At 41.1% G+C, this 26,030-nt stretch overlaps 1 protein-coding gene across 1 annotated transcript in view; it reads right to left on the reverse strand.

Moving 5' to 3' along the window:
• Gda (guanine deaminase) overlaps positions 1 to 25,808 on the reverse strand; it is a 52,291-nt gene extending 26,483 nt beyond the window's left edge. The window contains exons 1-8 of the mRNA XM_008841828.3: positions 25,720 to 25,808; positions 17,738 to 17,909; positions 14,778 to 14,865; positions 12,745 to 12,850; positions 8,250 to 8,277; positions 6,084 to 6,191; positions 3,377 to 3,484; positions 1,318 to 1,415 (exon numbers count right to left, since the gene is read on the reverse strand). Coding sequence (XP_008840050.2) covers positions 1,318 to 1,415; positions 3,377 to 3,484; positions 6,084 to 6,191; positions 8,250 to 8,277; positions 12,745 to 12,850; positions 14,778 to 14,865; positions 17,738 to 17,899 — 698 coding nt within the window. The 5' untranslated portion in view covers positions 17,900 to 17,909; positions 25,720 to 25,808. The remainder of the gene's footprint in view (positions 1 to 1,317; positions 1,416 to 3,376; positions 3,485 to 6,083; positions 6,192 to 8,249; positions 8,278 to 12,744; positions 12,851 to 14,777; positions 14,866 to 17,737; positions 17,910 to 25,719) is intronic.
• Between the last annotated feature and the right edge of the window lie 222 nt (positions 25,809 to 26,030).

Consider the following 26,030-nt stretch of genomic DNA (forward strand, 5'->3'; position numbering starts at 1 on the left):
AGTCAGAAGTCCCAGGGGATAGGTATTCCTCCGCCGCCACCCCCAGTCCACCACCTCTGCTCAGCCTTTATTCCTTCCCATGCCCTCACTTTTTGGGCTGGATAAGTGACAGTTATTTGGTACATTCGTTTCCTGAGTTCTCTAGAAGCATTACATTCATGGACCTCACAATGGTAACTGGTTCCCTTCCCTCCTGTGTCTGACTTCCAAAGGCACTCTCTAAGATCACTTCCCAAATATACTACCTATAGAATCATAAGTTTTTAACCCAGCATCAATGGATTAGAACCATGGGATCCATGAATTCTCTGAAAATTAGACACTATTAATTTTTTATTAATTTTTAAATTTAGTTTTTTGCAAATTTCATACAGTATAGTTTGATCATATTTAGATCCCCTCCCATATCTCTGCACCTTCCCTTACTAAACCCCACCACCAAATATATGTGTGTGTGTGTGTGTGTGTGTGTGTGTGTGTGTGTGTGTGTGTATGAAGACCTATAGAGTCAGGTTTGTGTCCCCAAATGCTCTTCAGTGTGGGTTCATCCATTGGAGCCTGGTTAACCTACTAAGAATCTCAACCTTAAATGAGACTGAATCTCCCCTTCCCAGCAGCCATTGGTTGCCAATGGTTCCTTAGATAGGGTTGGGGTTTCTTACCCATTTCCCCACGTCAATACTGGGATTTTTAGACACAATGTTTTTATGCCTATGGACAGTTTGGTTTTCTGGAGCTACAAGTCATAACCTTCTACTGACTCACTTATGAACTCATAGCCTTTCAAACAGTTAAGGACATGTTACAAATAGTTTTTATATTCTGGGGAATTGAAATAGGATGAAATTGCTCCTGGGTCCTCCTCTGCAGGCTGGCATCTCACCACATTCATCAGCGTCTGTGCCACGCAGCCGTGGCTTCTACTGCACCCCAGCCCCTCCCAACTCTGCAGCACAGCTGTCTCTACGGGACATGCATTCTTTCTCTCCTGTCCCCAGCTATAAAATCTGCATGCTACTGGCTTTAAATCCTGTCTCTTGTACTTCCTATTGTCTATTGTCGTGTGTGTGTGTGGTGTGTGTGTTTACAAATTCAAAGATTTCAGGAGATGTGGTACTCTTCAAATGCATACTCTGCAAAAACACCCTTTCTTTCAAATGTTTTTATTTTCATCACTCTAGTACAGGTTAAGTAAGCATGCATCTACTGGTTCCTTTCCCACTCAAACACAACTATAGACTCAGATCCTAGAAGAATTAATGACTGAGAAAACATACAACACAGTCATAATCTACCAAGCATTTATTGTCTACTTACGATAAATTAGAGTTGGGACAATGTGCAATTGATGCTCCTCGTTCACAGAAGATGTTAAGTTCTTCAGCAGAAAGGTAGCAGCCATGCGCCATTACTGTCTAGAGAGAAGAATGTTCTATGTGGAGTTTATTGCTCAAAAATGCTTGGATTAGTACTCATTACTAGATGCTACAGGAAGAGACAGAGGCAACGACTTGGCTACAACCATCTTTACAAGAACCGTAACAATTGTCTGAAAGGACAAAACCCCTGCATCCAAATCTATAAAAAATTGTATGTCTTAGCAATTTATTTGTTTATTATTTGTTGATTATCGTTTCTCATGCATGCTAGGCAAGCATTCTACCACTGAACCCATCTCAGCCCTGGATCTTGCTTTGCATTTCTCTTGACTGATCTGTAGCACAGTGAAGGATTAGCTAGTTCAGCTACAGCATATGAAATCCAGCCATCTTGAACACATTATGATTTTATCATCTCTACTTGAGAAAATTTGTACCAGTGATCTTGCAAAGAACTGTGGGCTAATTGTTGTAGGTGGTTTTTTGGGATGCTTTGGGGACAAAAGTTATGTAGCTCGGGCTGATCTTGAGCTTACTGTATAGCCCAAGCTGGCCTCAAACTCGTGACCCTCCTGCCTCAGCCTCTGGAGTGCTGGAGTTACTGGCATGAGCCACCATGCCCAACAGAATTGTTATTTATGTTCCTAGTTTCAATATAGACACCAATGATTCTTGACAAATACCACCAAATGAAATCAGGAAATACCATATTATAAAAGCTGGAATTCAGAAAGTAAAATCTATTCAAGAAAGCAGATGCCACACACCTGTGCGGCCTTGCGAACCTTTTTGCCTTGGTAAGATTTGTGGTTTGTTTTGGAATAACACGTCATTCTTTTAAAATTCTTTTTGCCTCAATATAAAATCTGTACCTAATTGCTTTCTTCGTTGAGAGGTATATTTCAATGGGTGTAAAATAATTATTAAAATAAAACTTTCTCAACCTCTCTGCAAATAAAATTAGCATGTAAATTTAAAGTTAATTTATTAATCATATGGTAATATATGTAAAGGAGGATGAAAATTCTGATCTAAAATTTACATTATTTTAGGCAAAGTATTAACCTTTCAAATCAGTTGCATTCATATCTCCATTCACATAGTCATTAAGAAATTATTTACTGCAGCAAACTCTCCAGGCAATGTGTACATTTCACTGAAGGCCAAGGCCAAAGGGTACACTGCTTTAATGAAGTCTCATATCACTCGCATTAATTTTAATTAATTATAAAAATAATACATACTAGGTTTATTTTTTTAATCTCAGCATTTAATAATAAAAACTAGGAAGTCTTTTTTTCTTTCTCCCTCAGGAAGAATCACTTTTAACACTCAGTATGTGTCTTTGGACAGTGTTTTTCCTATGAAAATGTACCTACACATATGTACATGTACATCCAATTATATTGACCATTCTTCTGTGGAATCCTGCACACTTCATTCTTTGTGACTGTTGGATGAATTTATAATTATGTATGTTCTATAATTTAATCAATTCCCTGCTGATAGCCATTTTCAAACTTGCCTATGTTATCAACATGCCTAGTCATATTCTTTAAAGAATGTGTGAAATCTGATGGGGGAGCTTTAGGGGGATTCAGATGGGGGAAGGAGTATAAAGATGATTAAGATGTTTTATATGATACACACAAAAATTGAATAAAAATATACATTATAAACAATAAATAAATAATGAATGAATCTTTAGACATGGATATGTTGAGTCAAAGGAAAGGATATTGATGTACTAACTGAAAGTGTTATTGAACCAAAGGTATTCCTACCCTCCAGTGAAGCAGTTATATTTGCTGCTGGGGATGAAACTTCAGGCCCATGTTACACACACACACACACACACACACACACACACACACACCAGGTTTATTCTAGTTTGGAAAATTCATGTGTGTTCCAGAAGTGTGGAGATTATTTTGATATTTTAAAATTTAAATAAATCATTCTACCTTATGTAGATTATATCATGATATTGAACTTACCTTGTTTGTCAGAAGATTGTTTTTATCATAGGTATCTGTGTAGTCTTTGTAATTGGGGTGTAAGTTTTTCACAGCTTCAACTTCTTCACGATTTTCACTTATATGACTCTTTAAGAAAAGGAATAATATTTACATTTTTTCTATAAAATATTAGATGTATTTCCTGTCTCAAAATGAGTGGTTAGTTTCTACTTACTGATACAAGGGATCATTAACTAAACAACAAAAGACTGTACTTAGGTTTTATTTTTATTATATGAATTCTATGTAACTATATATGAATAAGAAAAAGAATATCATGAACATGCCTCTGTGTGTGTGTGTATGTGTGTGTGTGTGTGTGTGTGTATCTCAGGACAAATAAATCCTTCCAACAAGTCTTGAAATTCTTATCTATAGGAAGAACAAACATAAAGTGTTATTTAAAGAACATCCAGAGCCTAACCACTTGTAGCAACCTGCCCTTTCTGGCTCTGGACATTGAAGAATCCAGTAGCCACCAGAGGACTGGCAATGTGGTTTAGACTGATATTTGAACAGGGAGAGTTGAATTTCAGCCTGAGCCCTGAGCCTAATTGTGTGTCTTAGGACAAGTCAGTTATTTCTTTTAGGATTCTATTTTCTCATCTTTCAATAAAAGAACTATGTTAGATAAATTATTTTATAATTCTCTTAGCTGTAGATATATTAGTTGTATTTCATGTTTGAAAATTTACAGAGCTCCAGTATGTAGGAGGCATGAACAGGCAGAAGAAAGATGGGCCTCTGGGGCCTGGTCCCCACTCCATTCCTTTTCTTGACTTTATGAATGAGTACTTTGGAAGAAAAGAATTTGAAAATAACAGAGCTGAACAATTCTGCCTTCATCAGGAAGGAGCTTAGGGGAATCTGCACACAAGCCAAACGAGTCTGAAGTCGCCACACCAAGAATTCATGAGGGCACCCCAAATATGAGAGGACACAAAGTGTGTCTGAAATGTGGCACTACAGTACCACGACTCCAGTCTCTAGCCTAAAACAAAAACCATTTCAGATCAACAGGTGATGAGTCTAGATTATGAGAAGCAACTCATGAGCAAACGAATACCTCTATGGGGCCATGCCACAGCAAGATAAGTAAAAGAGAAAAGGCAATATTCTAAAAATATGTTCTACCTAGACTGAGCTCCATCCATTGTGCAGAGTAAACCTCAGTCCACTGATGAGATGCACGGAACATAGGTGAGAGGAAAGGACAACCGGGCAACTCATTTTGATAAATATGAGTAAATGCACATCCATCTACTTATCCCTCCAATAAGAAAAGACTTTTTGTTTTGAGACAGAGTCTCAAGTATCCCAGACTGGCCTCAAATTAAATTTGTAGCTAAGGATGACCTTGCACTTCTGATCCTTCTCCTCCACCTCCTCAGTGCTGGGCCACCAAGTCTAGTTTATGTGGCACCACGGATTGAATTTGGGGTTTCATACCTGCTAGGCAAGCACTCTATTGACTGAGCTACACCCTCAGCCTAAGAATGGACTTTTTGCATGTCTTTTTCATTTTAGTTTTCAAGAAGTTTTAGATGTTATTTGCATTTTATTTTTTAGGAATTAAAGCATTTTGTTTCCGAAGTAGAAATAATATCTGAGTTTGGAATTGTAACACCAGAGCATAACTGTGTGGGACTGAATTCAAAGTTCAAATATCACAAGTCACAAACAATAATGGGTAAAACAAAACTAGGTAATGGGATCTCTGAACACATAGCTTTAAAATAAATAAATAAATGAGGAAATGAACAAATAAAATACCACCCTACAAAATGGTAAGGAATCACTATGTTGCCTTTGCCCCAACTTGCCCTTTCCTCTAAGACTGTCAACTCTTAAAGAAGAGAAATTTTAGTACAGTGTGTAATTAAGCTCAGATGGGGGGGAGGGGAACTCCTAATTTTAAACCAGCTGTAAGATTTTAAAAGCGTTTTATTGCTAAATTGCAACAACTTAATGATAAAGTAAGATACACTTTTTGTTCCTGGTTTTAAATTAGGAAACCCAGAACAAAAGGGCATTTTGTAAGGTGGAAATTAAGTTCTTTTTACTTTTCAAATAATAATTGGTTCCTCCAAGAATGAAGGTTCTAGAACACTGAGAAAGCATCAAATAAAAGTGGGAAAGAAATGTATTAAATTCATTCTATAGAGAACAGGTAGTCTGGTTTTGCTATTGCTTTAGAGGTGTCCTGGCTTTTTAAAAACTGACAAGAGGGGGCTAGGGAGATGGCTCAGGGGCTAAGAGCACTGACTGCTCTTGCAGAGGACCCGGGTTTGATTCCCAGCACCCACATGGCCGCTACAACCGTCCTTAACTCCAGTTCCAGGGGAATCCGAAGTCCTCTTCTGACCTCCGCGGCATTGCATGACACAGGTGCACTCACATACCTGCAGGCAATACACTCATACACATACAATATAAAAACAATAAATAAAATATTTAAAAGAAAAACTAAAAGAAAAACTGACCAGAGGTCATTGTGGATGAAAGCAACTTCCAGCTTCTGACCTTTGAAATTGAACTAGATTAGGTGACAGCAGTTAGGGCATTTCCTGCCCTAAAATGCTTCCACTTTAGATCTTAGTAAAACTGAAGATAACTGGAGATTACTTCCTTAAGCGAGAAATCTTGCAGGTATAAACAGAGGTGCAAACCAGAGGAAAATGCCTACCTGGATGTGCAGGTCATGGGTCTTGGCGATGTTGCCAAGTTCGCTCATCAGAGTCTCGGTGCAGGAAAGGGAAAAACGTGGGGTCACTATGGGTTTCACCCTTGAATACTGGAAATAATAATTTAAAAAATGGTGAGGAAAATATATGGAGATTGTGAGTACACAGCACATACATAGCAACTTGATTTTACAGCTCGGATTTTGAAGGGTTTCCAACTCTGCTAGTCATCAGAGGTGCTGGGTTCCACGGGCATAGCTCATGGTTGAGAACAGCATATTCTTCAATATCAAGTTCAACAGAAAAAAACCTCTACCTCAAATGATAGACACTCCTTCCCCATTAAAGCTCAGATGAGGTCTGGAGTGGGGATATGGCAAGTGTGGTGGTGGTCTGTTTCCCTGTTTGCATCCTGAGGGGGATTGCTGGCTGAATCCTCCCTCAAAACTGTCTGGTGCCATCTGAGGTGGATGGCTGGCAAGAGAGAAGGTCTTAGAGAGGGTGTTACAGGATAGGATCTACAGGCTCTGTCCCCGACTCATCCAGAGTTAAATTGGAAATCTTGAGCATTCGTCTGGTTTCCAGTCCAGTTGTAAAAGGCAGCAAGGAAAGGGTCAGGCTTGCTGATCTAAGACTCTTATTACCTGGAGCCGTAAACCAGGTTTTGCACTGTGCATAGAAGCAGGAAACAGCACTGTCTGCACAGGCTCTGCAGTGCCAGGGCACTGCAAAGCAATGATGTGCCACATATCTACAGGACAAGGTAGCACGTAGCCAGGGTATTGAGTCCAACACACTTGGTGTCTCAGACCAGACCAGGGAGCAGCAGTGGACAGAACCAACGATGAAGCAGCCACCAAACAGGCCTACCATGTCTATACACCACCTTCCTGCCCTGGCCCATGGGGCCTGCCCTCCCCAGAGGTCAGTCACGAAATTAGAAGATTCCAGATCAGGAAGAGGTGACGCAATGAGAAGAGGAAGGCTGAACTGAGAGAGGCTCTCTGGCCTGAGATTTCTGTAGCTTATGCTATGATCTGGATCTTAAATCCACTCCCCTGCCAAACTCATGTTTTAAATGTTCTCAGCTGACAGCACTACTGGGAGGTGACAGAAACTTTGGGAAGTAGATCAAATAGGAGGAAATAGGTCATGATGGTGTGCCCTTAAAGGGTACAGGTTTTCTCTAGACTCTCTCTCTCCCTCCCTCCCTCCTTCCTGGCAGCTATGAGGAAAGCAGCTTTCCTCCACCAGAAAATACTTCATATATGCTGAACATTTTAATACTGGATAATCAAACCCACCAAACTAAGGCAATTATTCCTGACTGCAAAACTGTGTTACAAAGCAGACACAAAGAGGCTTAAATGCAGTGTCCCATCAACCTTCACTGGAAAGCACATGTAATGAGGCCATGCAGTATTCTTCTGTGTTGGGCTTATTTCATTTAGCATAATATCCTCAAGATTCATCCATGCTGTTACAAATAGCAGGACAATCTTTCTTGTGACCAAATAATATTCCATTGTACATACATATGTATTTACACTTACATACAGAATATGAAAGACATATTGTTATGGTATACATATCACACATGTATGCATGTACACACATACACCTATGCCTATGTCCTTAGTTTTCTTTATCCATTCATTCAGCCATGGATACTAGGGTGTTTCCATATTTTGCTATGATGAATAAAGCTATAGTGAACATGGGGGTGCAGATGTTTCTTCAAGTTACTGGTTTTATTTCTTTTGAATAGTTAGACAATCCATAAAGGGGGATGTCTGGATGTTAATCAAAGGGCACACGTTTTTAGGTATAAAACAACAGGTTCTGGAAGATTTTGTGCAGTCCTCATATTAGATATGTTCATTAATGTCATTGTGATCACCACTGAACAGTGGATGTGTACAACAAACCACCACACTATACACCTCGATACTCAAATGTTTATTTGTCAGACACTTTCCATTTTTCAAAGATCTGACCTCACTGAGCTGAGCTGTTAGATACACTGTACCAACAAGGAAAAGTTCTACGAAAATAATTCTTCATGCATAGAATAAGCCAAATGTACACAGATTAATCTAGCAAACAACTTAGCAAATCCCATAACTAACAAAAGGCACTCCAAATGCAAACTCAACAAATTTACTTACATTCCTTTGAAGCATTTCGGACACAAACCTGAAATGAAGCAACAAATGAGAAGTTAGAAAAGTTAAACATTTTCAAATAAATGTTTTGAAAGGGTGAAAACATGATCCTTATATGTCCTGATTTCCATGCAAATATTTCTAACAGTGCATGTTTTGCCACCACTAATAAGAGATTTACAATCAGTAATTACTTGGCTTTCTCTTTGGCAGCAAAAGATGGAGAGGAAAATCCCAGGGAGTGTTATTGTGCAGCATCAGCTGGGTCATTCTGGAGCTTTCCCAAACCCTCTGGGTGGGTGCGCTATTTCTAATTCCCCTAAAGTGGGAGTTACTCATTCACACGGTATCACCATCGATTTCCAAGAGTCCAGGAAGGGGTGGGTACCAAAGTTAAGGTGAAGGATTCCGCCAGAGGTGGCTGTGAAGAGTGTGTGTGGCATGGGACCCTGGTGGTCCTGCCTCTTCTACTCCCCTGAACAGCAACAGCTGTCCTGTGCAATGGATATGTCTGCCCTCACCTGAAAAGATGACTGCTCGCTAGTTTTTTGCCTTCTGGTGTTCTTTCTTTCAAAATAAAGAGTAAATTAAGATACTGGGGATGTAGGTCTATGATTGACACTTACCAAGCATGAAAAAGTCATACACTCCATCTCCAGCCCCAGGACAAACAAATTGTGAATTAAGGTTTGTGGTGGACACAAAAGTGGATTGTGGAACTCCTGGACCAATGCTAAAAGGTGGAGGAGGTCCTTCCCCCTCTCCATAAACATGCAGAAGCCCCTCCTCTGTACCCTTCTTGGGGGACATGCATGAAGTGAGAGAAGCCCAGAAATGGAAACAACGTTGAATTCTCACACTAGGATAGGCTGCTTTCTGAGGAAAGAACATAGCTAAGGAAACGTCTGTGTATCTCTTGAAAGTAGAAAATAATACAATAAATTTCCTGGGCAAATATGCCAGGTAATATGGAAAAGCCATTAAAGACCAGGTAAGAAAAATGCCTATATGATCAATAGAATGTTCCAATGTTCTATGAAATTGAATATAATGAAAACTCATGACTCAAAAATTCTACGACCTACAATAAAAAGTAGTTGGGTTTGTGGGTATGATAAAGGATTTTATATGTATGTATAAAAATATCATAATGAATGCCATTATTTTGTGCAATTAGCTTTTTAAGTAATTTAATGATTAGGGCATATATATTTAAAAATAAATCTGATCTGCTGGAGAAGCCTTGACCTATAATGTAGGATAGTGAGAAGGTATATTTTTTTAAAAAAAATAAGAATCTTTCATTTATGGGGTTGGTAAGAAGGCTCAGTGGGTAAAAGCATTTGCTATGCAAGCATGAAAACCTGAGTTCAAATCTCCAGCACCCATGTAAAAACCTGAGAGCTTACTGGCTGACCAGCCTAGCTGAAATGGTAAGCTTCCAGTTCAGCGAGAGATGTTTTAAGGGAATAAAGACAGTGATAGACCAGGACACCTGATGTCCTCCTCTGGCTTCTGTGAGTATGGACACATGCCCTGAAAACACACACGAATGAACATGCAATCTAAAGGAACACTCCAATTTTATGAAGTTGGTAAATATACCCAGCGACACTGGAATTCTAGAAGAAGGGCTTCATTCCTTTTCCAGCTTTAATTTTACATCATCAGAAAATTCTAGCATGGGCTACTGCATCTTGAGATTCCTGGACTTTAAAACAATTGCTTCAGCTATGTGGGATGAGGGGGAAAGGTGTGCTAGACACATTGAAGGGACACTACCGAGAAGGAGAAAGCCTAGAATCTGGAATGCACACCACTTTATGCTTGCAAAGTCTGTCAAAAATCACTTCTGAATTTTGAGTTTCAAAAATATGTACTTAGAAAACCAGTCATTCCTACTCAACTCTTACTTAAAGGGATGGTCAACTCCAACATACGTCCATTTTTCAGTCATTTTGTTGAAGCATAATCTGCCTATCATGAGGTTCATCTGTTTTAAGTGCTCTGTTCAATAACTTTATCAAGTTTGCTGAGTTGGGGAGTTATAGCATTAATACAGCCTTTGAATTCTTAGCACCCAGTGAGACCCACTGGTTCATATGTAGGTGATAGTCAGTCCTCCCCCAGCACCAGGAAGCCTCTCTCTGTCTCTGTGAAGTTGCCTTTTGCGGTTGGTTTGTCTTAGAATATTACTTTTAAAATTCATCCATGTTGTAGCACATGTCAGCATGCCATTTCTTTTCATATTTGAGCAATTTCATTGCATACCACATTTTTTGGATCTATTCACCTGTAGGCATGTCAGGTATGGTCCAAGCCCTCAAAATGACCTTGGTGATACACTTCTTTCCTCTTTCTCTCCTTCAGTTCTCAGAGTAACCATAGAAGGGCAACAGATATGACATCCTGAGATAGGATAGCTGGACAGGTCAGCCTGGGCTCATTCTAGCTCCTCCCTAAATAGGATGCCCTCACTCTTTAACCCAGCAGGCAAGTGTCCCCACGGAATAAAATCTCAGATGAAGTGGTTTGGGGGAATTGCTGTGTGGTGCAATGTGGGAAGTGTGCAGACGAGACTCCATCTATCTTGGGCGGCTCTTCTGAGTCCTGAAAACAGAATCCTAAGCTTCTGTTCTATCTGCCTATTCTATTCTGCCTACCTATGAGTAGGCCTTGCTTCTCTGAACTTGCAGTGTAGCATTCTGTGTCTCCCCACATTCTCTCAAGCAGATTAATATTTGAGATGTGCTTGGCGCCCTGCCCCGGGATTGGCATTGGTGCACGGGGAAACCTCCTTCATATCTGTCATCTGTGAGTAACACCACGATGACCAGTCACATTCACGTCTTCACGGGGGATGTTTCAGTGTCTTTGTTCACACCAAGTTTTTACATTTCTCTCTGCATATGGGACTCCATCTTTTGAGACGAAGATGACCCCAAAACAGGCTGTTCACACCCTTTGGTGGACCCACTCTAGGCCTAATCGGAACAGAGCAGGCTTTGGTCCCTACCATTGTATCTCTTTAGCTTGTGTGTCACCACTGAGCGGCCTCGGAACCTTTTTTGTAAGTAAACGAGGCTCTGCCTCCTGAGAGTCCACAGATGTGGAACCAAGACACGGAAAGACCGTGGCCTTCCTGTTACATCTGACTTCACCTTTGGCAGGTGTCCTTTCAGGCCACAGTTCTGGAGAGGGGACATTCTAATTCCCTATGGGAATACGTTATGGTTATTCCAGTACATGTGTAGAACTATTCTCTTCCTATGGCAAGGCAAACTCATAATGAGGGATGGACATACCACCTTGAGAACTCACTAAAAGGGCACAGGGTGAACTCTCACACTGGTACTTTAAGTGGTTTCAGGTGTGAAAATGTTCTCTGCTTTTGTACGTTTTTGGTTTCTCAAGCTTCATGCGAGGGGAGCACGTATTCTTTGGTTATTTAAAAAAGTAATTTTGTTTTGATTTTGAGACAAGGTCTCATTATGTAGCTCAGGCTGGCCTAGAACTCATGTTCCTTCTAGTTCAGTCTCCTGAGTACTTAAAGGAGCCGCCATTTCTGACTGAGACACTTTTACTGAAATGTCTTCCATTAATCTACCAATGTAACATTCCCTAGCTTCCTATGTTTCATTCCAGAAGCGATTTAAGCTGCCGTCGTTCTTGAGTGTGCACAGCACAACAAATGCTCTCGAATGTCTTCTGCTTCTCAGCCTCTTTTCACATTGACTAGAAGATAGGATCCATGTCTACTAGAAGGAACTCTAGAGTCATGGAGCATGGCATTTTTTAAATCCTGGCTTTGCCACTTTAATCTATGTGACTAACATGGTTCTGATGTGTGTCCCTCAAAGGTCTATGTGCCAAAGCTTGATCCCCAAGGTGGTACCATTGGGAGGTAGTGTGTTATGGAGGTGTGGTCAAGGGTGAGCTTTAGGCTTTTGGGGCATGTGCTCCTAGGGGCATTTTGGAATTCTGGTCAGTCTTCTCTTTCTGTCTGTCCTGGCTCAGATGAGCAGTGTACTCCACCATGCAGTCCCCTGTGATGGGCTGTGTCACCAAAGGCACAGGGGCACTAGATCATATACCTGAACCTCAAGGACCATGAGCCCAAAGAAAGTGTTTCTCTTTATAAGTTGATTGTTTTTGGTGTTTCACTAGAGAACGGGAAACAGACAACTCCAGTGACTGTGAGCAAGTCACTTAGACTATGTCAGGCTCAGTTTTCTTATCATAAAAGACAGACACCTCATGGAGATGTTCATGAGGATCAAGTGTGGCACTGAGAGGAAGGCTCTATGAGCTATTGACTCCATCCCATGTTTGAGCAGACTTGCTGCAGTCTAAGTACAGAATTAGCAATAAGCAGAATATTCCAAGTTATTTTACACAGATTCCCAACTCGCTCACAATGTTGTTTACATTTTTCTCTCCAATCAGGGCAGCCAATGACTCACTCAAAAGACAGATCAAGACACCCGAGCAATGCTACCTCTCTGTTTCCTTGATTGACTCCTCAGTGGTCTCCTTGTATTCCGGAACCGTGTCATTCAAATCCATGCATACCTTGCCCACAAATGCTCGCTGCCCAAATTTGTCTGTGAAGCACACAGAAAAAGAGTCTGAAGATGTGTTTCATTTTCAAAGAGTATTTTCCCCAAGGCTTCTAAAACACTTTAAAATTAAAATTATTGTTTAAAAAAAAGCCCACAGTGAGAATGTTAAGGACCATGTCTTTTCACATCACAACAAAACCACTAAAGTCCATGAATAACATTTCCTCCTTCTGCCTCCCATCCCACCCCCAGGCTCCAGGTAATAACTGGGTATTTTATGCTTCTTATCTCCCTTTTCCTTTAGCTTGTACAGCTGGTCTATATGTTTATTAACACTACCCTGTCCTGGGTGCCATTTAATTTCATGGTAGATGGGCAGATAACCTCAGATCCTAGAGAAACACATTTCTCTTTTCCCTCTATTCAGTGTTTCCCATCTGACTTTCTTGCCTCCCTCGGATTGAGTGTCTCTTTGTGTAGGCGATATTCCTTTTCTAAGTAAAACGCATGGTGAAAAGTTAAGAATATGCATGCTGGTTGACAGACTTGGGTTTGGTTCCTTGCCCCTGTGATTACTCCAGGACAGCAGATGTTTTCTGAGATTCAGACTTGTTTGTCTCAGAGTCCTCTGCAGTGTGCACCAAATATGCATAAGGTGCTTGGCTCACGATGCTCAGGTACTCTACTACTGTTCTTTTTAACTGCAGCCATATTCGTATTATTATCTTTGTCTGAATACCTGGCAGCCAGCACTGACGGGCCTAGTCTTCATAAGACATGTTGGAAGAATTCCGTTACAGCTAGAAAACTGGAGCTATGTTGAGCAGGGTTAATTGTTTTACTACGTCTCCCTGCTGTCATAAGTCTTTCAAAAAGACTTTCTGCCTCCCTCTGTCCCTAGAATTTATTTTAATAACTGGCCATTAGAGTAATCTCCCTTAAAATGCCACCTTGTTTTAGTCTCTGATGCATGTTGGAGCCCATCTGCCTCGCCTCCTCTCCCAGCTGACCTTGAAAAAAGCCTCCCCTGCATTAAGTTGTGATGTTTCCTACATCCTGCCTCTTCCATCAACATTCCTGTCCCCACTCCTCTGTCTACCTACTTCCTCTGCTTAGGAGACATTTTACTCTGTCCCCATTTTGTCTTCCTGCAGTGAAAGGGCTCTTCCATGAAGTCCTCCCAGACAGAGCTCTCTTTGCCTCTTCTAAAAACCTCCATTTTTGTTTTCAGCATCACCCATTGGGCCTTTGGCACGAACTACCTCAGACTCCAACAGTGTGGTAAATACATCAGCCAACAGTGATTACCAAGTACCTGCTCTATGCCAGGCACTGTGCTGGGTACAAGTGTGGAATCATCAACCTAAATCCAGTTTAATTATGCTTTTCAGCTATGTAACCATGGCACATGAACTGCTCTGAGCATCAGCTCATCGGTACTACAAGGTCATCAGTAGATGTCAAATGGCTATTTGCAACTGAGTACTTTGTACAATGCCTGGCACCTACTAACAGAACCACAGATGCTGCTAAGATTATTAATCAATGGATGTGAGTATTCTGTCTGGTTTTTCCAAGGCAGAGATTAGTTTCTATGATATTCTGTTCCCAGCAACTAATACAATGCCCTGAATCTAGCTAACAGCCAAGACCTGTCTGTTGATTATAATGTAATGAACTGTTGCCATAGCTACATCAGTGTGCTCTATAAAGCCCTAAATTAATGCACAAAATTCAGATCTATAGATATCATTCTGGAACCAGAAGCCACACAGAAATAATCAAATTATTTAAGCAAAATAATCATCCAAGGGCAATGATATTCACAGAAACTTAATTACTTGCGAAATGCAATGTTCAAATTCTAAGACTTGAAAGGTACAGCTGCCCACCAAGTATAAATTGTTACCAGACATGGTCTGGCTGTCTCTGCTTAACCTGCCCATAAATCCTGCTTTCAGCTGCTCACCTGTAATTTCTGCAAGGAGCAGAGATGAGTCAGTGTGAATTGTTCCGAAGTAGCAAGCTGTAGTTGTTCCATTCTTCAATGTTCTCCTCTAAAAATAAATCACAAAAATCCTGAATTGCATGTGCTCAGAAAAGTCACATGGCATGTGCGGATGAAAATAGAATTCTGGTTTTTATTTTAAAATGTGCTTATTTAAAGGTATGCCATCTTGATGCAGAATATACTTAAGTAAATGGCAAAAGTATTTATATTCCAAAAATGTTCGCTGAGGGAAAAGTTGGTATTTTTGATTTCCTAGATTCACATAGTTCTGTGTTCTAGAATTCATATAATGCAATGCCAACTGTTCCTTGTTTCTTGGGATTGTTTGAGGCTATCCAAATCTTATTACAGCTGCAAGTACATAAATGAGATTTTTCTAGTATTACAAGTAAAATTATTCATCCAGATTTCCAGTTCGATCTGGCAGACTGATCACTGCAGCTTTCATTTTTCCTTAGCAATTTTTCACTAGCCTAACAAGAAATGAGTAGAAATTGATTGACCCCCAAGAAGAACACAGAATGAGTGACTATCGGTGAGCGCTGGCAGGACTCTCACTAGAAGTCTGTGTAGACAACTAAACCCTAGTAGGATTCTTCTCCTCTCTATTGAAGTCACCCAACCACTCTTAACCTGCTCTGTGTAGGGATGAGGTGCTCTTTGTAGAAACTGGGAAGTATTTAAAGGGCACAAGTCTCCCAAAAACAAGATGAAGAGTAGGTTCATGTGGAGATGGAGCTGGCCTCTAGGGTCTTCAGTCTCTCTTCCCTAGAATACTACATGTGTCACTCCTGAAGGGGCTGAAGAATTCTTCCTAGTGGTTCACTGTACCCAAAGTTCATCTTATTATGGGGTTTACCAATTAGACAATGTTGACCCAGATGTGAGGGGAAACCCTCCAGCCTGGGCTCTGGGAAAGAGAAATTTGAACTGAGTGCGAAGGTGTAGTTCCAAATTTGACTGGCGTAGTAAAAACACTAGAAAGTTTGGGAATCTACCCAAATTATAGTCAAGGGAGACAAGGAGTACACAGAGAGGGAAGGGGAGAGAAAGGACAGGAGGAAGGGGGAGGAATGCTAACTTGATTACACAGAGGTCAACACCACCCTCATCTCTTCCAGCTCTCAGCATGTGTGGGCCTGCTGCTAGTCATAACCACGCACCTCCTGCAAATACTTGTCAGGAGTACAACCTATTCTGAACCCACTGACATGTGGGCCTGCTGCTAGTCATAACCACAGGGTGCACCTCCTGCAAATACTTGTCAGGAGTACAACCTATTCTGAACCCACTGACATCAACTACCTAAATTTCTGTTATAAGAAATATGTATGTATATTGTCAGCAGTGTCTCTCAACTCTCAAACATAGAAATCTGATACAGCTGGATTTTTCCTCTCTCTCTCTCTCTCTCTCTCTCTCTCTCTCTCTCTGTCTCCTGCCTCCACATATTTATAAATGTATTTTGACAGCACATACACATTAAGTAATACTAGAACTAATTTTCTTAAACTAGTATAAAGAATAGATATGTTTTACCCCAATGAATGCTATTTTCAAAATCCTATGCGCAGTGCAAATTTTGTTCCTGATTTCCCAGTCTGGATCAGGTGCCGGAAACTTAGAGCTGAATTTGTGGCAGACGCTACCAAGAGCATACATTGACTTCTGGGTTTTATTTTTCCACTCTCCTCATTTTCCTTTTCTGTGATTTGATGACTCATTTTCTTTTGTTGCACACTATGCAATTTTAAGCTATTTCAAACTCCTTTTTGAACAATGTGAGGTATAAATAAATTTTTAGAATAAAGATTTAGTGTGGTTAACAATTCATTAACACAGTGTGCTGGCCAATTCATACCTAGCTTTTAGCCCATCTCAGTTTTTCTGGTGTCCGGTGGATGCATGCTAAATATGTAAGACTTACAACTATAATTAATTAAGACAAGTGAATAAATGTAACCACTTGCTTCTACTCTTTGGCTAGAATGATGGAAAATCAAGGAAACTGGCAGGATGGCTGGGCCAGTCCCTAGGAAGGTTGGTAGCCAAAACCTTAGGAGAGCTACCAGTAAGTCCAACCAAAGTCCAGGAATGTAGACCAAGCGTAAACAGCAGGATGCAGAGGCCAGATGAAAGGCCCCTTGCAGCTCTAACTTCTTTACTGCTGAAGGTTATCCATTAGCTGAGTGTGCTCTCATTCTGGGCATAAGATTGGAGCTGATTTTCACAAAAGAGTAGAAGGTGGGACATTTCACAGCCTTCAATAGGCAGTAAGCACAGGCTGCAGCCAGTGTCTGAACTGGGCCCAGAGTTCCCTCTAGTGGTGTCAGTCCTCACATCACATTCTCACCCGCCCTTCCATATGGGATCATCTTATTTTCTCCTCTTTGCAAACCTACGAAAAGAATGTGATATCCTTCCAAAAGTAATTTAGATTTTTAAATTTTCTTGATCATTTAAATTAAAAAACCAAACAGCTCTTACCATGTGCAAGGTATTAAGAACCTCACAAGTATTAACCTGGTGAATGATCACAACAATCCTATACAAATATCATTAGTTCTGTCTTTTACCAGTGGGGAAAGTGAGTCACAGAAGTCTTCAAGGGTCACACTGTTATTGGGGATGGACCTCGTAGCAGCAGTATGAATTGGCTGCAGTGAGAGAATGGACACATGCATTAAACCCCAGGTTGGTGATGCAAGGAGCGTGATGTAGAGCCCACCAGGCTAGGGGTAGGGAAATCAGATTCAAATTTCTCTCTGTGTCACTGTGAAGGTGACATGCTTAGTGGATTATAAAAGGACTTAGAGACGTTGCCATGGCCTATGCTCTATAAGTTAAATCTCATCCTAGATATGGATGTTTCTGTTGATGACCAAGCATAACTCAAAACTCACACCCAGGATACGTACAACAACTCTGGTATAGACTTCTTCAGCAAGTTCAATGCTCTGGAACTTTAGTTCTGTAGGGAATGTGTAGTGGGTCAGCCACTCCAAAAGTGGCAGGTCTACGTTGCTTCCAGCGAAGGAATACTGAGGGGCATGGAGGTGTGTGTCAACGAGCCCAGGCATGAAGAACTCACTGGAAATTAACATGAGAGGAAAATCACTTAATAGCATCTCTAGACATTTCCTGCATCTTTGAAAACCACATTTCCTCTTGACAATTGTTTTTTTTTTAATTTTACAAAAACTTTATTGAGAATTTCATACATGCATATAAGGTGTTTTGAACAAATCCATGCCCACTCCCTCCCCTCCAACATTTCCCCCTGTCTGAAGAGGCAACCCTAAAATCTTTAAGGATTAGATACAAGCTCCCAAATACTTTTGACATTTTTGGCCTTTGGAACAGGGTATGTTGCTAACAGGTCCAAGAACATTTTGACTTTTAGCCAAGAAACTGGGGTTTTGGGGGTCTTTTTACGCTAACTGCCTAGCCAATTCCTAACTGCTATTTTTTTAAAATCATTTTTGTTAATTTTTAATAACTACATGATTAGAAGACACACAGACTGCTCTGGCTTCTTCCATGCTGAACAGGGTTGCAGAGTGAGGCAATTGGAGTACCCCTTCAGTGGGTCTATCTAAAAGACTCCCAAATTGCATAGCTCTTGTCTCTAGGGGGAAAAGAAAGTCCTTGAATCATGAATAGGAGATGTGAAGAAGTAAAGGCAAGAATAATTAGCATTACAAGTTCTAGACAGGGAACTAGAAAAAAGTCAGAACAGGGCAATTTTCAAATGTTCAAATGAGAGTCCATTGGAGTTTCTTGACAAGGGCTTCCAAAAGCATCCCTCTATTGGGTTCCTCCTCATTTTTCTTTTGTCTTCCAAGGCTGGACTAGTTGGCTGGGAAGAGTGGCTGGATATTCAGGTGAGGGTCCAGCGACACTGCTTTGTACTCCTTTAATGAATGAACACAACCATCATAGGTTTACAACTATAAGTTCTCCCATTTTAAGAGATTAAAAGTAAGAATAAAGCCCGTTCATAGGGAGAGCACCTAAACTGCAATGACAGGTGCAAGGCTAATCAGAGATGAGGAGGTGGGGGAAGCACAAAATGAGCAGAAGCCAAGCCATTGCGGCAGAAGAGAGGAGAGAAGCTATTTCTGCATCCTACGACTTTGTTCTCACATCTGAACAGAGAGCAGAGGCAGGAGTGAGGTCTTCAAGACTCAAGAACTGGGCTGAGGGACAAGCACACATCGCTAAGGGTGGCTGACGATGAGAAACACAGTGGCTGTCACTTGAGGCTCAATGTCCTTCATCTTGGCAGACTTTAAGAACTCTAGTCCTTCCCCATGTGTACAGGGACTGAGCTCTGAAACAGGAGCAGCAAGGATATGTCTGGGCTCGTTTGAGACCCTTGACCTTAGCAGAAAAAGCCAGAAGTGGGCTGCTGATCTGAGGGTGAAGTGAAGAGGGTCTGTGATGCTGTGACCATCACTCATGCTTTGTCTTTCCTTGTCTCTTCTTTATTTTTGGTACATAACCCAGGCCGGCCTTCCATATATGATCCTCCTGTTTCCACCTCCTATGTGCTGGGATTACAGGCGTGGACCACCACGTCCAGTGTACAGTCATGCTTCTGATCAGCTGTGCTGTCACCACATCCACATTCCTATTCATTCCCATACCAAGAAGTCCTAGATAGATATTTCTAAGTTTTCAGAAGCACTACCCCCAGAAAGGAAGCAGTCCAATGCAAGTAAACATGTCAGGCTCTTCTAAAGAGCTACTTTAGTTCTCCAGAGCATTAACTGATTGAACTCATCCAAACGCCTGTGTGGTAAAAGCTGATGTACACTCCCACTACTCCTAGAGCAACTACAAAAATAACACAAGGAAACTGAACTCAAACTCCGACATCACAAAAAAAATCCCTATATGCACATCCAGATGTGCTTTAATATGCTTTATTTTAAAAAGAGAGCTAGAAATGGTTGTGATGGCAGCTAACACAGAATTTGTGTGTGTTCTAGGAGCTGGACACAGAATCCTGTGTACATTGCATCATTTTTGGCAGGAAGCTTACTAGAGTAGTTAAGTATATACATTCTAGACTCAGACTGCCTGGGTCAGGACCCACCATTAGCCAGAAGTGGGTTATCTGTCACATGACCTAGTCCCTATGTATCTCAGTTTACCCTTAGGAAAATGAGGACAGTATTACCACCACAGAATTGTTGCAAGGACTGAGTTACCATACAAGAGTGGTACCTAGGAAATGGTAAGCATTACTAAATACTAGTGGCAGTTATGACAACACTCAGAGCACATGAAGCGAAAAAGTACTGTCCTCATTTACATAAGGGTAAGTGTAAGCTCAGGAAATCTGAGTAGCTTGAAAAGCTAATCATGCACTAGTGAGCTTTGGGGGGAAGCCTCAACCTAGGCAGCTTACATTTGGGGAAGCCTCACCTAGGCAGCTCACATTTGGGGGAGCCTCACCTAGGCAGCTCACATTTGGGAGAGCCTCACCTAGGCAGCTCACATTTGGTTCAACACTGTCATTCAGTGTACTCCATTTGACAGAATTGTTCATTCACCAAGGACAGACTTTTGAGAAGAAGGCAACACTAAGTGAATCTACTATGCAGGAGCACTTGGGAAGGGAGGGTGAAATGTGTCAGTAACTGACCTCTCTGGGTACCTCAGTCTTTGGGGCTCTTACTTCTTTCACCAGCACAAAGTCAAACAGCAATGATTTTACATGCAGTTAAATGGTCATCAGATGATGCTTCCCAAGTGTCTACACATTTGGAAAACTCAGCAAAGACTTACAGGGAGTTTAAAGGGAAATAAGGCATTTTCTTTTCCTCAAATATTAAGAGAAGAGAGACTGAGACCAAAAGCTAGAGTTAGAGTAAGAGAGCGAAATTAAGAGAGACGATGTAGTCAAATAGAGGATCCTGGTGAGCAATTTCCCTCCTAAGTGTGCAAGAATGTTTACAGTGGCTTTATTTGTATCTTAACCCCAAATTATAAATAATATAAATAACTTTCATGGGAAAAAAAGAAAAACTGTGGCCCAATGGAATATTATTCAACAGTGAAAATATCAACTGCTCTTATACACAGCAACATGGATGAACTTCAAAAGCATGAGGTTAGGGGATGGAGAGATGACTGGGTGAGTAGAGTGCTTGTTAAAGTACAAGGACCAGAATTCAAATCCTCAGCACCCACATAAATGCCAGGCAGGCATGCTGGCCACCTGCAACCCCAGGATGTGGGAACGGGGAGACAGAGGATTTGGATCAGGCTGTCTAGTTAGACTAGTGAAATTGGTGAACTCTGGGGTTCAAGTGGGGGACTGCGTTTCAACATAAAGGTGGAGAATGGCTGAAGAAGATACTCTTTGGCAAATTCTGGCCTCCACATTTTCTCAGACATGGGCACATGGACCCACACGTCAGCATACACACACACACACACACACACACACACACACAAACATATACACGCATGCACACAACAAAGAAAAAATATATAATGTTGAATGGAAGAGTCCAGATACAAAAGAGCAAAATTAGTAACTTTCTATTCTATTGCATTCTATATTGCTATATTATACAGAATAGGCTGTATTCTAATATATGATATTCACGAACATTCAAAGGAATCCAGCTGGTAGCTATCAGTGCTACCTATGAGGGGCTGAAAGTGACCGTGTGGGGCTTGAGGGAACTTTGTAGGATGAATATTTTATGTCTTTATTGCTATGATGGTCACATAGGATACACATGTATCAAAACATTAAATTACACCTGCTATCTTAAGATTTCAATATTAACTTTTTTCTTTAAAAAATGAAGAGTTCAAGGACAGCCTGAGCTATTGAATTCATACCGAATACAAAGCCAGTCTAGGCAGCATAAGACCCTATCTCAAAAAACAATTATTATTTTTTCTTTTAGTAAAGGGTCTAAAGACTTTTAGCATTCAGTTTAGTGAGTAGTCAGCTATTCATCTGATAGCCAAGATGGAGGTGACCATGGGAAAATGTGTTTATTTTTTGTTTCTTGGGAAGATTGTAATATGCTGAACTTCAGGTTAGACTGATGAATCCATCAGGGGTAGGTACAAATTGGGAGTTTCCCGCACTCTCCCACGCATGAAGCTTCTAAATAAAGATTATGGTGATGGGAAGAGAAAAGCAAAGGGTAAATATGAGAGAAAGAACTTCATGTTTATTAGTTCTAAGAAGCAAAGGAGATGAGTCAAAGAGAGCAAAGTTTTGAGCATGCAAGCCTGAAAAAACAAAGTCCAGAGAACCTGGAGGAGGCTCAGGTGTGCAGGTAACAGGACTATGTTATCTGAGCCAATGTCAAAGTATGGTGCAGTGGTCTAGAAGCTTATTTGCACGTGCTGCTTGCCTCCTGGTAAGGGCATGCTTATCTGTATTTAACCTGACAGAGCAAGAGAAAAGGAGCCACATGAGTGCAGAAGCCCCCTGTGTGGGTGGACTCCCTTTATTACAACCTGCTCTCATGAGAACTCACTCACTTGTAAGATCAACATCAATCATTCCAAGTGTGGTCATGAGCCAAGCACTGCCCCACATCTCTCAAAAGTCTCATCACCTCTCAATATCTGTACACTAGGTCACACCTTCAGTACATGAACCTTTGACGACACACTCAGATCACATCTAGTCCCTAGCATGTGACCTCTAGGTGTCTGAGAAACCATTGGAGATGTGGGATAAGAGATCACTCAAGTATTAAAGACAGGACTTGGGGTCAAGAAGCTTCTCTACAAGATGCTGGAACCAGAAATGTCTGTGGAAGATAAAAACAAAGCTAAACCTTGAGGAGCACCACCTGCTTAAGGGGAAGAGCAGAGGAGGAGAAGGTCACCGTTTGCCCTGGCAGAACTGTGGTCAGGAGTATAGAAGGGACCTGAGACACAGAGGTGCCACAGTAACAAAGGAGGTAGTGAAGTTACCAGTGACAAAAACCCAGAAGGCAAAGAGGTGCAACTCAGAAAAGACCCTGGGACCCCCAAATGTAATGACAGGGAGAGATTCGAGTTCCAAAGGATTCACGCCTTAGCACTCCTTGAATCTCTGCCGGCTTTAGTTCTCTGTCCAAGGTCCTGAGAAGTGATGCCCTTGAAATGTGGATAATAAAGAATTTGGCAAGTATTTTTAAATATTTGGTAGTAGAAGTTAGGATGGAAGAATACAAGTGACTGCATTTTTTCATGCAGGGTAAATCTGAGTGTGCTTATCAGAGGCAGAAGTGTGAGTGCAAAGGGGTACATTTGGAGTCCTAAAGGAGCGGGGGAAGAGCAGGGGCTTCCTGAGCCCAAGGGTCGTGACTTTCACTTACAAAACGAGCATCAGGAAAAGTCCATTAACAGAGAGGATCACATACTCAAGGTTGAGTGAGATTTGCCATAGAGAACAGAACACAGGAGAGTGTGAAATGTGGGAGGTGCACATGGGATGAAGTGCTCAGGGTCACCACCTCATCTTACAGAGAGTGAGAGGAAGCTCAGCAACACAAGCTGGTTATAGACTTACAACCTCTTAGTGGCTCTACTGAGCTCAGAACTCAGTTTTCTGCTCATGAAATCACTTAGAGCTGGACTGTAGCTATCAAGAGTCAACTGCAGGCAGAGCAGAGATGTGGTCCACAGGCAACACCAGGAGGAGGTGAGACAGCTCTCCCTTAACCCTTCATGCTTCAACTTCCCCCTTTCAGCATAATTCCCTTAGAACATCAGCTTCATATTTCAAACTTGAAGGGTTGGACTAACCTCATAATAACTTAAGAAAAATATATACACCTATATACAGTAATCTGAACACCTACTCATCTTTTATGTTTATTTTAATTTAATCTTTATTTTTGTATTTCTGGGAATTAAACCCAGGGTTTCACATATAATAAGCACAGCTGTTACCACTATACCACTAACCTACATTCACAGTTCATGCCTCTCTCTCTTTCTCCCTCCCTCCTCCTCCTTTCTTTTTTTTTTTTTTTTTTTTTCTGAAACAAGGTCTCAATATGTAACCCAGACTAGCCTTGAACTAGCAGTTCTCCTGTCTCGCTCAGCCTCCCGAGTTCTGGGATTACTGTGACACCAGCGGTTTCACCTGTCTTCTAAGTAAATGGAGAACACCTATAGAAGCTGTGCACTGAGAATAGTGACTGTACATCAAGGGCTGTGTCACCTAGCATGTTTGCATACCACCATCACTCATCAATCTGCCTGCAGGGACAGGATGGACCTATGAGCTGGGGAGTCCTAGGTTGTTTAAAAAGGGCTGTTCCACTACACAAATTAATACAAGCCCATAAAGCTAAAAATCATGTCTTTAAAGTTTGGGCATTTTGTTCATCTTGAACTTTCACATTGTCATTTAAAAAAAAATATTGCAGGAAAGTAGTATTTCTCTTGGTTTATGAGGGCATTTTTCCTTCATTGTAGCTTTAAAATTTTGTACCTGAAGTAAATGCCTCATGCCCTTGTTCATAGTCAGACCCACTCCGACCAGAGCACTGCCCATGATTTACAACTCCAGTTGTAATTGCCCTCGTTTAAAAAAATCTACATTGTACTATGATGTATCTGTGGATGGAGTAGATGTCAAAGTGTCAGAGACATTATCTTCTAGAGTATTTTAATAGTGGCATAAAGAAATGGAACACGACTTATGCATTGGTAATATTCTGCATTATAGATGTGATTTTTTTTCAAAGCCCAGTCTTGAACCACAATTTAAATCATGTTTTATCATTTTTATGTGGATTGATCACAGAGTCCTAGAATCAGCAAGTTTTATAAATTTAGCTCCAAAAGAAGCCTCATAAAGAAATACAAAAGTATTTAAAGGTCCAAAGATATCTTTAACTCCACCCCTTCCATTATCCAACTATGCCCCCATCTCTTCCCAACCTCCATGCCACCCACTTCTGAGTCTCCTTTAGATCCCACATCACGAAGACCAGAGAGCAGGTGATTATAAAGCCCTTGTTCTTTAGCATGGATTCTGATGGAAATTCAGCAGGAAGAAAGGACAGTAACATCAGGGTTGCGGGTCCTAAGGGCCATGCTTACTCCCTACTTCCAACTTCTTAGAGGTTGCAGGGAGGGAGAAGGAGACAGGGAAGTGAGCATGCCTTCAAGGGCCACAGAACTCTATGGACAGTCACCTGCCCCTCCAGAAACTAGCTTCATAGTTGAAATGAACTCAAAGAAGGGAAGTGGCTTACATTCTGTTTAACAGCTGCAAAGCTTTAGCATAAAGATCCAAAATAGGTGCTTTTATTACTAATTCAGTGCTCCTCTCACTACAATATCCTCAAGTTAATTTCCAAGTTATAGAAGTATTTTCAGAACGAAAATGATGGTGCCACCTTATTGGCTTTGGAAACATAGTTAGCCCGATACACACTAAAATATTTGAGCTTAAGACAAGCATTCTCATGTGTATAAAACAAGTCAACCAGGTTATGGAGACATTAGTGACCACAAAATATCCAACTCAGATGCACTCTGGACATAGGTCTTCCCTAAATGTGATAGCTAAGTGTTTGCCTCTCAGACTCAGTTTTCTAAGAGTTCACCTGTCTTTCCCCTGTCCTCCCCCATGTATCTGCTTACATGGGGCTGAAGTTTTTCAAGATCCTAGCATGGGGAATGAAGGGCACAACAAATATTGGTGGAGAAATAAAGGAACGATGGCAACCTCTGGTCCTCAAAGTTTCTGTCCCTCAGATTCTGACTCTCTCCTTACCTCTCCTTCCCATCTTCCCCACTGAATATTCAGCTGAGTAATTTAGAAGCTCCCACAGTGTCTCAATGCACATTTCCTACCACTGAACCTCAATAATGGGTTCCAGAAAAAGGGAAGACGTTGGTGGAGACTTACTGGTGGCTCAGTTCTCTTACTTCACATGGCTTGAAGCACCATTCTTTGGCCAGTTTTTCTTGCTGAGATGCCTCTTCTAAAAACACTATCTTTAAAAGAGAAAGAAAAGAATTACATAATGAATCATAGCCATTTGTTGACACTAGATGCATAAATGTTTTCAAAGGAGACGATACTGCTGCTGAGTTAATTTTAAAGGATACTTGGTACCAAATAGGATGAGTTTAGAGACAGAAAAATGACAGGAATTTGTGTTTCGTTGCCCATAGAAGTAAACAGTGTATATCTTCTCTTCTGCCAAAATATAGACC

This window comes from Nannospalax galili, unplaced genomic scaffold (assembly GCF_000622305.1).
Source record: "Nannospalax galili isolate Female #2095 unplaced genomic scaffold, S.galili_v1.0 scaffold1151, whole genome shotgun sequence".
Classification (NCBI taxonomy): Eukaryota; Metazoa; Chordata; class Mammalia; order Rodentia; family Spalacidae; genus Nannospalax; species Nannospalax galili.